This window comes from Sciurus vulgaris, assembly GCF_902686455.1.
Source record: "Sciurus vulgaris genome assembly, chromosome: 6".
NCBI lineage: Eukaryota > Metazoa > Chordata > Mammalia > Rodentia > Sciuridae > Sciurus > Sciurus vulgaris.
This window is the reverse complement of record NC_136466.1, coordinates 140,372,318-140,386,282: the sequence shown is the minus strand read 5'-3', so window position 1 is coordinate 140,386,282 and position 13,965 is coordinate 140,372,318. Positions and strand designations below refer to the sequence as shown.

Here is a 13,965-nt window from a genome sequence, read left to right as displayed (position 1 = left end):
TAGGAGCAACACAGTGCTTTTGCTTTTCTCAGTGCTTTTCAAATCCTTCTAATCATCAGATTTCTGAAAACCATTAGGAAATACAGTGTATTATTAAAGACATTTGTAGTTATGGCCTTGGGGGTATTTTCCAAATACACATACATATCTGGGTTGGGAAAGAGAGAAGGGCAGAAACTAAAGTCATAAAAATTGAATGGTGCCAATAATATTTGAAAGCAAATTTCTAAAGAGGCTACTGAATCCAATCATTTTCCTTACAATGATATCTCCCATAATTTTGTTAACTGACAAAAAAAATTATGAAAATAAAATTCCTGAGGCATTATCTATGCCAGAGAATGCTCAGGATATAGTTACTAAGCTTACCTATCTTTTTCACGCTTCATCTTTTGTCTCAGCCTGATTTCTCTTGATGTCAAGTAAAACTGCATAAGAAATATTCAATTAGCTCATTAGTGTTCATTCCAAATAAACCATTAGACATAATTCTGCTATTCAGAAAATAGTACAAAATGCTGTCATATTTGATAAAGCTTTCTATTCTAATGCAAAACATAAAAATGTTAAATTAAAACATCATGTAATTAAAGGAAAATCCATTTTAATAAATGGAACGCAAAATCTATTTTACTAGTTAATATATTTTTTCAAAAGTGGAGAACCTTATTAGCTTCATTTATGATGGAAGATAAGAACATTTTAGGAATTTAGACACTAACTTTATATTCAGACTTGTGATTAATTTCAGCAACAGCTTGGTTGAAAAAGCAGAAATGAGACAGTAATTGAAAATCATTTTAATATTGTCAAATATTTATCGAAAGCCTCCTGTAATGAGTTTGCCATGGGACTTATAAATTTTTTAAAATTATGTGTCAGAAGGCAAACTGAGACAAATGTCAAATACATATATCTATATATCTTATTCCAGAACATGCAGAATTATTGTTATAAGGCTATGGATGTAGCTCAGTGGGAGAGTGCTTGCTTAACATGTGCAAGGCCCAAGGTTTGATACCCAGCACAGAATAAGAGGAAGAGAAAAAGGAAGACAGGTAAGTAAAGTACATTCTTTAAATAATAGTTCACTACTTTTACACTTTGGGGTTTAAATGAGGCAACCTTATCTGAAAACTACACTTACAGAATTCGTGCTCCTAATGATGCTTGAAAAAGGAAGTGATATCGTATCATATTTTATTTTAAATTACAAAGTAAGAGATAAACTGTAATCTAACTATTCTCCTTTGTGTGGTTATCAAACACTATGTTTTTGTTTTTGTTTGGAACCAGGGATTGAACCCAGGGGCATTTAACCATTAAGCCACATCCCCAGCCCTTTTCTATATTTTATTTAGAGACAAGGTCTCACTGAGTTGCTTAGGGGCTTGCTAAATTGCTGAGGGTGGTTTTGAACTTGTGATCCTCCTGTTTCAGCCTCCCAAGCCACTGGGATCGAACACTACTTTATTTCACCTTCTGAAGAAAAAAATATTCCTGAAATGGGGATACCCATATTCAGAGCTCAGTAAATAAATGCTAACCGTTTAAAGGCAGTTAAAAACCATATACACACAGAAGTGTCACTGCTCTGCCGGCACAGGATTAGACCATAATTTTTTTTTTTATTCTTTGCGGATAACTTATAGATAGAAAATCAAGTTTAAAAATGGCTTTAACACACATATAATTGGTTGTTTAACTGCCATTGACTCTCATTGAAAAGGAACAACGCCAAATGGACACCCAACTACTCAACAATCTCATTTGTTTAAAATGCTAGAGCCATAATTAACTTGATGGAGAAAAAATATTTAATATAGTTCAAAAGAATATGGTTTGCATAATGTCCTGCTGTACTTTGCTAACGTAATTTCTCAACTTTTCCTGGCTTAAGTAAGATGTTGACCTTTCCATTTGCCCAATAAAAAAGGAATCTAAATTAAGCTAATTTTTTTCTTGCATATTTGCCAGAAAAAAAACTATAGATGTTGTGTGATAATTCTATTACCCTTGATACTGCAGACTTACTGGATTGTTTCTGGCACAGAAGGGATCATGTTCTTGCCCTCTCTTTTCTGCCAGCTGATTTAAGTACTCTGTCATTCTTTCTTTTTGTTTTCTTTTCATCCAGGTTCGGATCTCTCTTCTCTCCTTCTCAGTTCTTTGTGTACATCTGCCAGAAGAATGTTGAATCCTGTGAAATTTAACAAGGCATCATTTGCCTTTAAATTTGTTGTCCAGGAAGAAGTACCAGAACTAAATAGCATTCATTTCGAAAGATTTTGCCCTGTCTTCAAAGTAATATATACTTATGGTCTCAAATCAACTTTTTCTAGTCTTATTCCCTCAACTCTAAAGAAAATGGTCTCAGAGAGGTCACCAACAATTCTCTGTAACATTTGCTTTAAATGTTACATTTAAACATCTTTTCCCTCTTTAAATTGTCTTACCTGGGTCTTGTCTTAACTCTCAAAACACTGCATAGCCTTCTTTCATCTCTGCTCACCACTTCAATATTGATGTCTTAAAACGTTTTGTTTTGGACTTTCTTATCTATGATCCAGTTCCTGGACTATCCTCAATGACTTCTTTTTAAAAAATTTTTAGGGGAGATCCAAGATGGCAGACTAGAGGGAGGCTGCGTTCCTTGTCGCTCCGTAACTCTGGTTTCAAGCAGAGGATATCTGTTTCTTGGTGAGGCAGTTTTTGCTGCTTATCGATCCCCTGCTCTTTACCCCATTTGTCTGCTGTGATTACCTGCAGTCTGCCAGCATATCGATGCCTTTTTTGAGTACAGATTGCTCACTGTCAGGAGCTGATCATCCGCCATTTACCTGCCTCTCGCCTGTCCACTGCCTGCCTTACACCTATCTACCATCCAACGCAAGAGGTTCACCTCACGATCGTCGGACAACAATCAGCAAACTGATCACTGACCGCCAGTGGAGCACTAGCTGCCTGCTGTTCCTTGCACGTTCACTGTTACAGTACCTGCAGGTTTGATCACAAGTGGCTGCCGCCATTATGAGACAACAACCAGGCCCCATAAGACCCCTGGCAAGACTGACTGAGCCCCGTCTCCAGGATCCCTCAGCCCGACTGATCTCCCTGCCTCTGGGGCCCTTACACTGACTGACTGCTCCCTGCCGCCAGGACCCCCAGACCAACTGACTGCGCCCTATCACCGGGAACCCATACCAACTGATTGTACCTGGCCTCCAGGATCCCACAACCACACCAACCACACCCCGCCTCCAGGACCTCCAGCTGACCACGTCCACACCCTGAGCTGTAGCTCCCCATTTGCCAACACATTTTGAAGTCACAGCGGCCATCTTGGATAATCCTGGCAGCCATAGCTCTGATCTTTAGGTGGAGCAAATCCCATCCTGAGATGCCTGGAGACTTGAAGCTCATTGTCAGGTACCTCTCATGCATCAGGCTACTGAACGCTGGGAGGTTTCATTACTATATGACTGTTATACTGTAGATTTTCTCTTTTCTCCTTATTGAAAAATTTTAAGTTTTTATTTCTTTACTTTTCTTGCTCTCTTTTCCTTTTGTTTACCTGTTCCCTCAGAGTCTCTTTCTCCCTTTTTTGCATGCTAACATCCAATTTCTTTTGATTACACTTTTACCCTTTCTATTATCTAGAACTTCTGTATATTCTTTTCTTATCCCACTAACAGCTACATTCTACATCCCTCTGCATCCTCTTTGTCCTCCATTAGAAACTGCAGACCTTATTGCAAATGTTTGTTTTACTGAAGATAATATTTGAACTCATTCTGTTTATTATGACAATATTGTTATTGTCCTCATAGGGGCTATTTGGTCTAGGATTGCATACTTTCTGAATTGGGCATTGCTAATATTGATCTCCCCTTAAAGAAAAGGTTTTGGAAACCAATAGGGTCACGATAAGCCTATAGGGGGAAATATGCAATACCCCAGATCTGCACTGCTAGAGGGGAAGATACATGAACAACATGAAATAACAAGGGAAGAAAATGATCCAAACAAATCTAGATTCTATAGTAATAGAATCCAATGACAATATGTTAGAAGAAAAGACAAAAAAGGACTTCAGATTATACATTATTAAGATGATTCGCGTTTATGATTCGCGAAGCAAAGGATGAGATAAGAGAGCAAATGCAGGCAATGAATGATAATACCAATAAGCTGAAAGAGCAACTGCAGGAAGCAAAAGATCATTTCAACAAAGAGATAGAGATTCTCAAAAAAAAAAAAAAACCAAACGGAAATCCTTGAAATGAAGGAGACAATAAACCAAATAAAAAACTCAATGGAAAGCATCACCAAAAGACTAGACCTCTTGGAAGACAGAACCTCAGACAATGAAGACAAAATATTTAATCTTGAAAATAAAGTTGCCAAAACAGAGAAGATAGTAAGAAATCATGAACAGAATCTCCAAGAACTATGGGACATCATGAAAAGACCAAATTAAAGAATTATTTGGATTAAGGAAGGCACAGAGATACAAACCAAAGGAATGAACAACAACCTATTCAATGAAATAATATCAGAAAATTTCCCAAGCCTGAAGAATGAAATGGAAAATCAAAATACAAGAGGCCTACAGAACACCAAATACACAAAATCACAACAGATCCACACCAACGCACATTATAATAAAAACGCCTAACATTCAAAATAAAGATAGGATTTTGAAGGCCGTGAAAGAAAAGCATCAGATTACATATAGTGGGAAACCAATACAGATAGCAGCCGACTGCTCAACCCAGACACTAAAAGCTAGGAGGGCTTGGAACAACATATTTCAAGCTCTGAAAGAACATGGTCGCCAACCAAGAATCTTATACCCAGCAAAACTAACCTTCAGATTTGAAGATGAAATAAAATCCTTCTATGATAAACAAAAGTTAAAAGAATTTACAAATAGAAAGCCTGCACTACAGAATGTTCTCAACAAAATATTCCATGAGGAGGAAATGAAAAACAACAATGTAGGTCAGCAAAGGGAGGAACTACCTTAGAGAAAAACCACTCAAAGGAGAAACCAAGCCAACTTAAAAACCAAAAATAAGCCAAATGACTGGGAATACAAATCATATCTCAATAATAACCCTGAATGTTAATGGCCTAAACTCATCAATCAAAAGACATAGACTGGCAGAATGGATTAAAAAGAAAGACCCAACAATATGCTGCCTGCAAGAGACTCATCTCATAGAAAAAGACATCCACAGACTAAAGGTGAAAGGATGGGAAAAAACCTACCATGCACATGGACTCAGTAAAAAAGCAGGGTTTCCATCCTTATATCAGATAAAGTGGACTTCAAGCCAAAGTTAGTCAGAAGGGATAAAGGAGGACATTTCATACTGCGTAAGGGAACCATAAATCAGGAAGACATAACGATAGTAAATATTTATGCACCAAACAATGGTGCATCCCTGTACATCAAACAAATCCTTCTCAATTTCAGGAATCAAATAGACCACAACACACTAATTCTGGGTGACTTTAATGCACCGCTGTCACCACTAGATAGATCTTCCAAACAAAATCCAACCAAAGAAACCATAGAACTCAATAACACAATCAATAACCTAGACTTAATAGACATATATAGAATATTCCATCCATCAATGAGTGGATTCACTTTCTTCTCAGCAGCACATGGAACCTTCTTGAAAATAGACCATATGTTATGCCACAAAGCAGCCCTTAGAAAATGCAAAAAAATAGAGATACTACCTTGTGTTCTATCAGATCATAATGGACTGAGAGTAGAAATGATTGACAAAATGAAAACCAGAAATTATTCCAACACCTGGAGAGTAAATAATATGCTATTGAATGAAACATGGATAACAGAAAACTTCAGGGAGGAGATAAAAAAATTCTTAGAGGTCAATGACAACAACGATACAACATATCACAATCTCTGGGACATTATGAAAGCGGTACTAAGAGGAAAATTCATTGCATGGAGTGCATTCCAGAAAAGAATGAAAAGTTGACAACTAAATGACCTAACATTACATCTCAAAGCCCTAGAAAAAGAACAGAATAACAGCAAAAGTAGTAGAAGACAGGAAATAATTAAAATCAGAGCTGAAATCAATGAAATTAAAACAAAAGAAACAATTCAAAAAACTGACAAAACAAAAAGTTGGTTCTTTGAAAAAGTAAACAAAACAGACAAACCCTTAGCCACACTAATAAAGAGGAGAAAGAAAACTCAAATTACTAAAATTCATGATGAAAAAGGAAGTAACATGACAGACACCACTGAGATACAGAACATAATGAGAAGCTACTTCGAAAATCTGTATTCCAACAAAATAGAAACTACCGAAGACATTGACAAATTTCTAGAGACAAATGCTCCTCCCAAACTGAACCAGGAGGACATACACAATTTAAACAGATCAATATCAAGCAATGAAATAGAAGAAGCCATTAAAAATCTACCATCCAAGAAAAGCCCAGGACCAGACGGATTCTCAGCCGAGTTCTACAAGACCTTCAAAGAAGATCTCATTCCAATACTTCTCAACGTATTCCAGGAAATAGAAAAGGAGGGTATCCTACCGAACTCATTCTATGAAGCTAATATCACCCTCATACCCAAACCAGGCAAAGATGCATCAAGGAAAGAAAATTTTAGACCAATATCCTTGATGAATATAGATGCAAAGATCCTTAACAAAATATTGGCAAACCGTATCCAAAAACATTAAGAAAATCGTGCACCATGATCAAGTGGGGTTCATCCCTGGAATGCAAGGAGTGTTTAACAACTGTAAATCAATAAATGTAATCCATCATGTCAATAGACTTAAGGATAAGAATCATATGGTTATTTCAATTGACGCGGAAAAAGCATTCGACAAAATACAACACCCCTTCATGCTCAAAACACTAGAAAAAATAGGCATAGTAGGAACATACCTGAACATTGTAAAGGCTATTTATGCTAAGCCCACAGCGAACATCATTCTTTTTTTTTTTTTATTGTAAACAAATGGGATACATGTTGTTTCTGTTTGTACATGGAGTTAGCATACCATTTCTGTAATCACACATTCATAGGGTAATGAGGTTTGATTCATTCTGTTATTTTGCCCCCCACCCCTCTTCTCCCTCTATACAGTCCCTCCTTCCTCCATTCTTGCCCCCCCCCATTATGTGTTATCATCCGCTTATCAGCGAGATCATTCATCTTTTGGATTTTTGAGATTGGCTTATCTCACTTAGCATGATATCCTCCAATTTCATCCATTTGCCTGCAAATGCCATAATTTTATTTTTCTTTATAGCTGAGTAATATTCCATTGTATATATATACCACAGTTTCTTTATCCATTCATCAATTGAAGGACATCTAGGTTGGTTCCACAATCTGGCTATTGTCAATTGAGCAGCTATGAACATTGATGTGGCTGTATCTCTGTAGTATGCTGATTTTAAGTCCTTTGGGTATAGGCCAAGGAGTAGGATAGCTGGGTCAAATGGTGGGTCCATTCCAAGTTTTCTAAGGAATCTCCACACTGCTTTCCAGAGTGGCTGCACCAATTTGCAGCCTCACCAGCAATGTATGAGTGTACCTTTTTCCCCACATCCTCTCCAACGCCTATTGTTGCTTGTATTCTTGATAATCGCCATTCTAATTGGGGTGAGATGGAATCTTAGTGTAGTTTTGATTTGCATTTCTCTTATTACTAAAGATGGTGAACATTTTTCCATATGTTTGTTGATTGCTTGTAGATCTTCTTCTGTGAAGCGTCTGTTCATATCCTTAGCCCATTTGTTGATTGGGTTATTTGTATTCTTTGTGTGGAGTTTTCTGAGTTCTTTATATATCCTGGAAATTAGTGCTCTATCTGAAGTATAAGTGGCAAAGATATTCTCCCACTCTGTAGGCTCTCTCTTTACCAACATCATTCTTAATGGAGAAAAACTGAAATCATTCCCTTTAAAAACAGGAACAAGACAGGTATGTCCTCTTTTACCACTTCTATTCAACACTGTCCTTGAAACTCTAGCCAGAGCAATTAGACTAAAGAAATTAAAGGGATACAAATAGAAAAAGAGAAACTTAAGCTGTCACTATTTGCTGATGACATGACTCTATATTTAGAGAATCCAAAAAAACTCCTCCAGAAAACTTCTAGACCTCATCAATGAAATCAGCAAAACAGTAGGCTAGAAAATCAACACGCATAAATCTAAAGCATTTTTATATGCAAGCGACGAAACATCTGAAATGAGGAAAACAACTCCATTTGCAATAGCCTTAAAAAAATAAAATACTTGGGAATCAATCTAACCAAAGAGGTAAAAGATCTCTACAATGAAAACTACAAAACATTGAAGAAAGAAATTGAGGAAGACCTTAGAAGATGGAAAGATCTCCCATGTTCCTGGATAGGCAGAATTAATATTGTCAAAATGGCCATTCTACCAAAAGTGCTATACAGATTCAATGCAATTCCAATTAAAATCCCAATGATGTACCTTACAGAAATAGAGCAAGCAATTATGAAATTCATCTGGAAGAATAAGAAACCCAGAATAGCTAATGCAATCCTCAGTAGAAAGAGCGAAGCAGGGGGATTGCAATACCAGATCTTTCACTATACTACAAAGCAATATTAACAAAAACGGCATGGTATTGGCACCAAAATAGACAGGTAGATCAATGGTACAGAATAGAGGACACAGACACAAACCCAAATAAATACAATTTTCTCATACTAGACAAAGGGGCCCAAAAATATGCAATGGAGAAAAGATAGCCTCTTCAACAAATGGTGCTGGGAAAACTGGAAATCCATATGCAGCAGAATGAAACTAAACCCCTATCTCTCACCCTGCACAAAACTCAACACACAATGGATCAAGGACCTCGGAATCAGACCAGAGACCCTACATCTTATAGAAGAAAAAGTAGGTCCAAATCTTCACCTTGTTGGCTTAGGATCAGATTTCCTTAACAGAACTCCCATAGCACAAGAAATAAAAGCAGGAATCAATAACTGGGATAGATTCAAACTAAATAGCTTTCTCTCAGCAAAGGAAACTATCAGCAATGCGAAGAGAGAGCCTACAGAGTGGGAGAATATCTTTGCCACTCATACTTCAGATAGAGCACTAATTTCCAGGATATATAAAGAACTCAGAAAACTCTACACAAAGAATACAAATAACCCAATCAACAAATGGGCTAAGGATATGAACAGATGCTTCACAGAAGATCTATAAGCAATCAACAAACATATGAAAAAATGTTCACCATCTTTAGTAATAAGAGAAATGCAAATCAAAACTACACTAAGATTCCAACTCACCCCAATTAGAATGGCGATTATCAAGAATACAAGCAACAATAGGTGCTGGAGAGGATGTGGGGAAAAAGGTACACTCATGCATTGCTGGTGGGGTTGCAAATTAGTGCAACCACTCTGGAAAGCAGTGTGGAGATTCCTTAGAAAACTTGGAATGGACCCACCATTTGACCCAGCTATCCCCACTCCTTGGCCTATACCCAAAGGATCTAAAATCAGCATACTACAGAGATACAGCCATATCAATGTTCATAGCGGCTCAATTCACAATAGCCAGATTATAGAACCAACCTAGATGTCCTTCAATTGATGAATTGATAAAGAAACTGTAATGTATATATATATATATATATATATATATATATATACACACAATGGAATATTACTCAGCTATAACGAATGATAAAATTATGGCATTTGCAGGCAGATGGATGAAATTCGAGAATATCATGCTAAGTGAGATAAGCCAATCTCAAAAAAACAAAGGACAAATGATCTCGCTGATAAGTGGATAATAACACATAATGGGGGGTGGGAGGGGGGCAAGAATGGAGGAAGGAGGGACTGTACAGAGGGAAAAGAGGGGTGGGAGGGATGGGGGAAGGAAAAAATAACAGAATGAATCAAACCTCATTACCCTATGTGAATGTATGACTATGCAAATGGTATGCTGTTACTCCATGTACAAACAGAAACAACATGTATCCCATTTGTTTATAATAAAAATAAATTAAAAAAATTTTTTAAAAATTATTCTTTTTAGTTATACATGACAGTAGAATGTATTCTGGCAAATCAACCACTGCTAAAATTTTCAATATAGAGCTAACTTCCAAGCTGCTAGATTTCTGGATCTACTCCCATCTTCAGGTCCAGGCCACACCTCTCACAATTGGCTGAGTTAATGACTAAGTGTGCAGGAATGTATTGGCTGGTTCATTCCTGAAAACATGGGTGACTCAGTGGGTGACCTGGCTTGAGGTCCTACCACTGATGTAGCTTATTCTTATATTTCTAGAACCATGCTGCATTCTGAGATCCTCTCTAATTCTCTTTCCTTCCATCTTTCCTCACAAGCATTTCCCAAAACAAATCTCTTATACATCAATCCCATCTTGACTTCTCAGAGGATCTGAACTAACATAAGTGGTACTTTGGGTGCTCTGAGAAAATGGGATAGGAGGTGGGGTCTGGGGGTTAGATGCATCATCCAGTGTGTGAAAAAGACACCATACTAAATGGAAGCTGGGTCACAGTTACAGAAAATGTGGTTTATTCTGAACACTTGCTTAAATAGTTTGGCTCTTGGGACATGCCATGAAAGATTCTCAATAAAACTGTAGGTACTGAATTTAATCAACTACTAGTAGACAACATCTCACATGTGTTGTCACAACTTGTTGCTTGAGGAATTACGCATGTCCTGTGTGACTCCACTGGGAGTGGATTCTGGGAAGGCTATGCCTGTTTTCCCCTGGAATTTACCTAATGTACCTTTTCCCTTTGCTGATTTTGCTTTCAACCTTTTTGCTATAACAAATTATGGCCACAAATATGACTATAGACTGAGTTCTGTGAGCTCTCCTAACAAAATCTGACCCTAAGGGTGACCTTGGGGACCCTCAACATTGAAGCAGATCTATATCAGCACTGCAGTCTAATAGCTAGTCCCCACCTTTTATGGCTCCTGTTCCTTTTCCCCCCTCACAGAGATTTTCCAAACAAAGCTCTTGCTTATCTAAATCCCATCTTGGCATCTGTCAGAGGACTTACAGCTAATATTAGTGAATGAATGTTCTCCTGGCACTTTATATATAAAACTACATTCTCTATTTTGCTAAAGAAATCACCATCAACTTAATCATGGACAAAAACCTATCATCCTCACCTTCTGACAGTCTCCAGTGTTTACTAACCCCGTGACCTACACTCTCCATTCTGCTTCACCTCGTCTCTGGACTCTGGAAGTCAGCCAGCCATCTGGCTCCCAGTTCTAGCTGAAAGTCCTCTGCTGAGTTCCGTACTGCCAGTAGACAAGGCCAGCTCAGAGCTTCTGTCCCCACACCAGCTAGTCCCACTCCCTTCCAACCCACAAACTCTAGCTACATCTGACTCCTCGCCCTTTGCTGACCATCATATCTCTGCATATTATGTTGTCTTTCTCACAGTTACCAGTCTTTAGCAGAACGCAATTTCTATTAATCCTCTGAGATACAAATCAAGTTCCAAAACTGGTGAAGCTTCCTTTTGATTGACCTTCTTCCCCTGAGCTCCCTAGCACACTGACAGAATTTGGTTTTACAGTTTATCTCCATTCAAGAGTAGGAACCAAATGTTGTTTTTATTGTAACTCTTGATACTTACAGACTATTGGTGAAATATTCATAATATAATTATTGATTTGAGAAAAAAAGAACTATTAGAGTTAACTAAATTCATTAGGAAGTTAGGGTTTAACATGGTCTTGATATAAGGTCATGATATAGTAGATAAATTCTTTTTTCTTTCTTATTTATTTATTGTGCTGTTTTCTATTAATAGCCTTGTAAGTTTCATAATACCCTGCATTTTCACTGAAGTAATAAGTGGAAGTATATCTAAATCTTATAAGGTTGACTGTTTTCTATTAAGCAACTAAGGGATATCAAGAAAAATGAAGGAGTCAGCCTTTATTCCATCCAGAAAGGGTTGCATGGAAAATATTTTAACCTAATGTTCTGTAGAATGGCTATTGCAAAAGTAACCTAAGGGTTAATATTTTGGATATAATACCATGAAGTAAACAAATACTTTTAATAAAAATATTAATTGTTTATTATTAATTATTAGTTTATTATTAATTATTATTTTATTTTTAATAAAAATATTAATTTTTTAAAAATAGAATTCGTTCTATACTGTACTTTTAATGACGAGACCTGAGAAAACTCACCAGATACAGCTGTGCTCTGTTGGCTAACTAGTTTATACACTTTGAGGAACAGGCAGGAATGGCATATATCACAAAAAGTATTTATGAAGAAAAATTCTATCCTAAACCCCAAATTTGTTTCATAAAAATTACATTTAAATGAGGCAAATTAACAATATTCCTGAACCAGAAACATTTTGAATGGGATAAAATTGAATTCTTCAGTGAATGAATGCCTGCCTAGTATGGCAGAACCCAATGGTCCATCCCTAGCACCAAAACAATAACAAAAAGAACTCTTCAGTGATTACCTGGAGATACTCCTAGCTTGTTGTTCTGTTAAGCCAAGCTCTTTACTGGAAACTCCGCCTCTAGTTATAAGGTCATTGATGATATCTGCTACATCAGCTAATCCAGCCATCTGGAGTGGATCTACTGAAATACTTCAAATGCAAATGTAATTTGATTAATAGAAACTAGCATTTACAACTTAATTACATTAGCAAAAACATATAAAAAACTATGCCCTTCAAGAGCATAAACAGACACAAAATGATAAGTATACATTTACTTTTCCTTCTATTTCTGTAATTCTGGTGTCTCCTAGAAACACCTACTCATCAACAACTGATGACTTTGCAGGTACTCTTAAAAAAACAAACAAACAAACAAACCAAAAAACTTCAGGCCCATGAGAAAACAACTATGGGTCTTGTCTGTTTAAATTTAATACATACTGAGTAAAAGAAAATGTAGCAAATGTAGTCTATTGTATTGTAATTAATTACCTGTGTTTAAAAAGCAAGGGATGTGGGCTGGGATGTAGCTCAGTGGCAAAGCATCTGCCTTGCATTCTCAACATCCTGGGTTTGACCCCCAGTTACCCCCCCCCCGAAAAAAAGCAAGGGATGTAACAACATTTCTCAGAATATTCTAGTCCCAATAGGAATGTATTATATTCCTTTAAACTTCAAAAAGATGTGTAATGTAAAAGTTCACATTCAAAGAACAACAAAATTCCCAGGACACACATTCATACCCCAACTTAAGTAAAATAATGAACTATTTCTTAAAATATTTACCTTTCAAATAATTCATCACTGTTATTCACATCTAAAAAATAAAAAACATTAATAAATTACACATCTTGGAAAAAATCTAATTTAAATTCAAGAAGATATTTACTTGGAAGAATAGGATCCAAAGAATAATTTTCATGACTTGTCCAATATTAACTAAATATCTCTAATGCAAAACAATCTGTTTAAGCTTCTACATGTTGAATTTGAAAGATAATTAAGTTAATATAGGGAAAATGTTCTGACATCGCTTTTCAAAAAAGTTTCCTTGTTAAGATTTTGTTAGAACTAGCACAGTGGCACACACCTGTAATCCCAGCAGTTTAGGAGGCTAAGGTAGGATTGAGAGTTCAAAGGCAACCTCTCAAATTTACCGAGGCCCTAATCTAATCAGCAAAACTCTGTCTCTAAATAAAATATGAAAAAGGGCTAGGGAGGTGGCTCAGTGGTTAAGCACCTCTGGGTTCAATCCCTGGTACCCCTGCTCTCCCCCCTAAAAAAGATTTTATTAGATTAAGATTAACCAAACTTCTCCTCAGACTTAGGCATCCACGTGGGTTTTGTGTATGTGTGTTTATGGGTTTATCTGTGTGTGGTTGTGTTTGGGGGGAGTACTAGAGACTGA

General features: G+C 36.7%; 1 protein-coding gene across 10 annotated transcripts in view; it reads right to left on the bottom strand.

The window, feature by feature from the left end:
• Window positions 1-13,965, bottom strand: part of CPLANE1 (ciliogenesis and planar polarity effector complex subunit 1) — a 173,225-nt gene that overhangs the window by 29,991 nt on the left and 129,269 nt on the right. For 8 of the 10 annotated variants that reach the window (XM_079145730.1, XM_079145731.1, XM_079145732.1 and 5 more), the window contains 5 exons: window positions 13,344-13,374; window positions 13,050-13,124; window positions 12,573-12,704; window positions 2,035-2,200; window positions 370-428 (listed from right to left, as the gene is read on the bottom strand). In XM_079145730.1, the coding sequence (XP_079001856.1) occupies window positions 370-428; window positions 2,035-2,200; window positions 12,573-12,704; window positions 13,050-13,124; window positions 13,344-13,374 (463 nt within the window). Of the gene's footprint in view, window positions 1-369; window positions 429-2,034; window positions 2,201-12,572; window positions 12,705-13,049; window positions 13,125-13,343; window positions 13,375-13,965 lie in introns of those variants that run through there. The other 2 variants (XM_079145728.1, XR_013764779.1) reach the window with 2 other exon arrangements.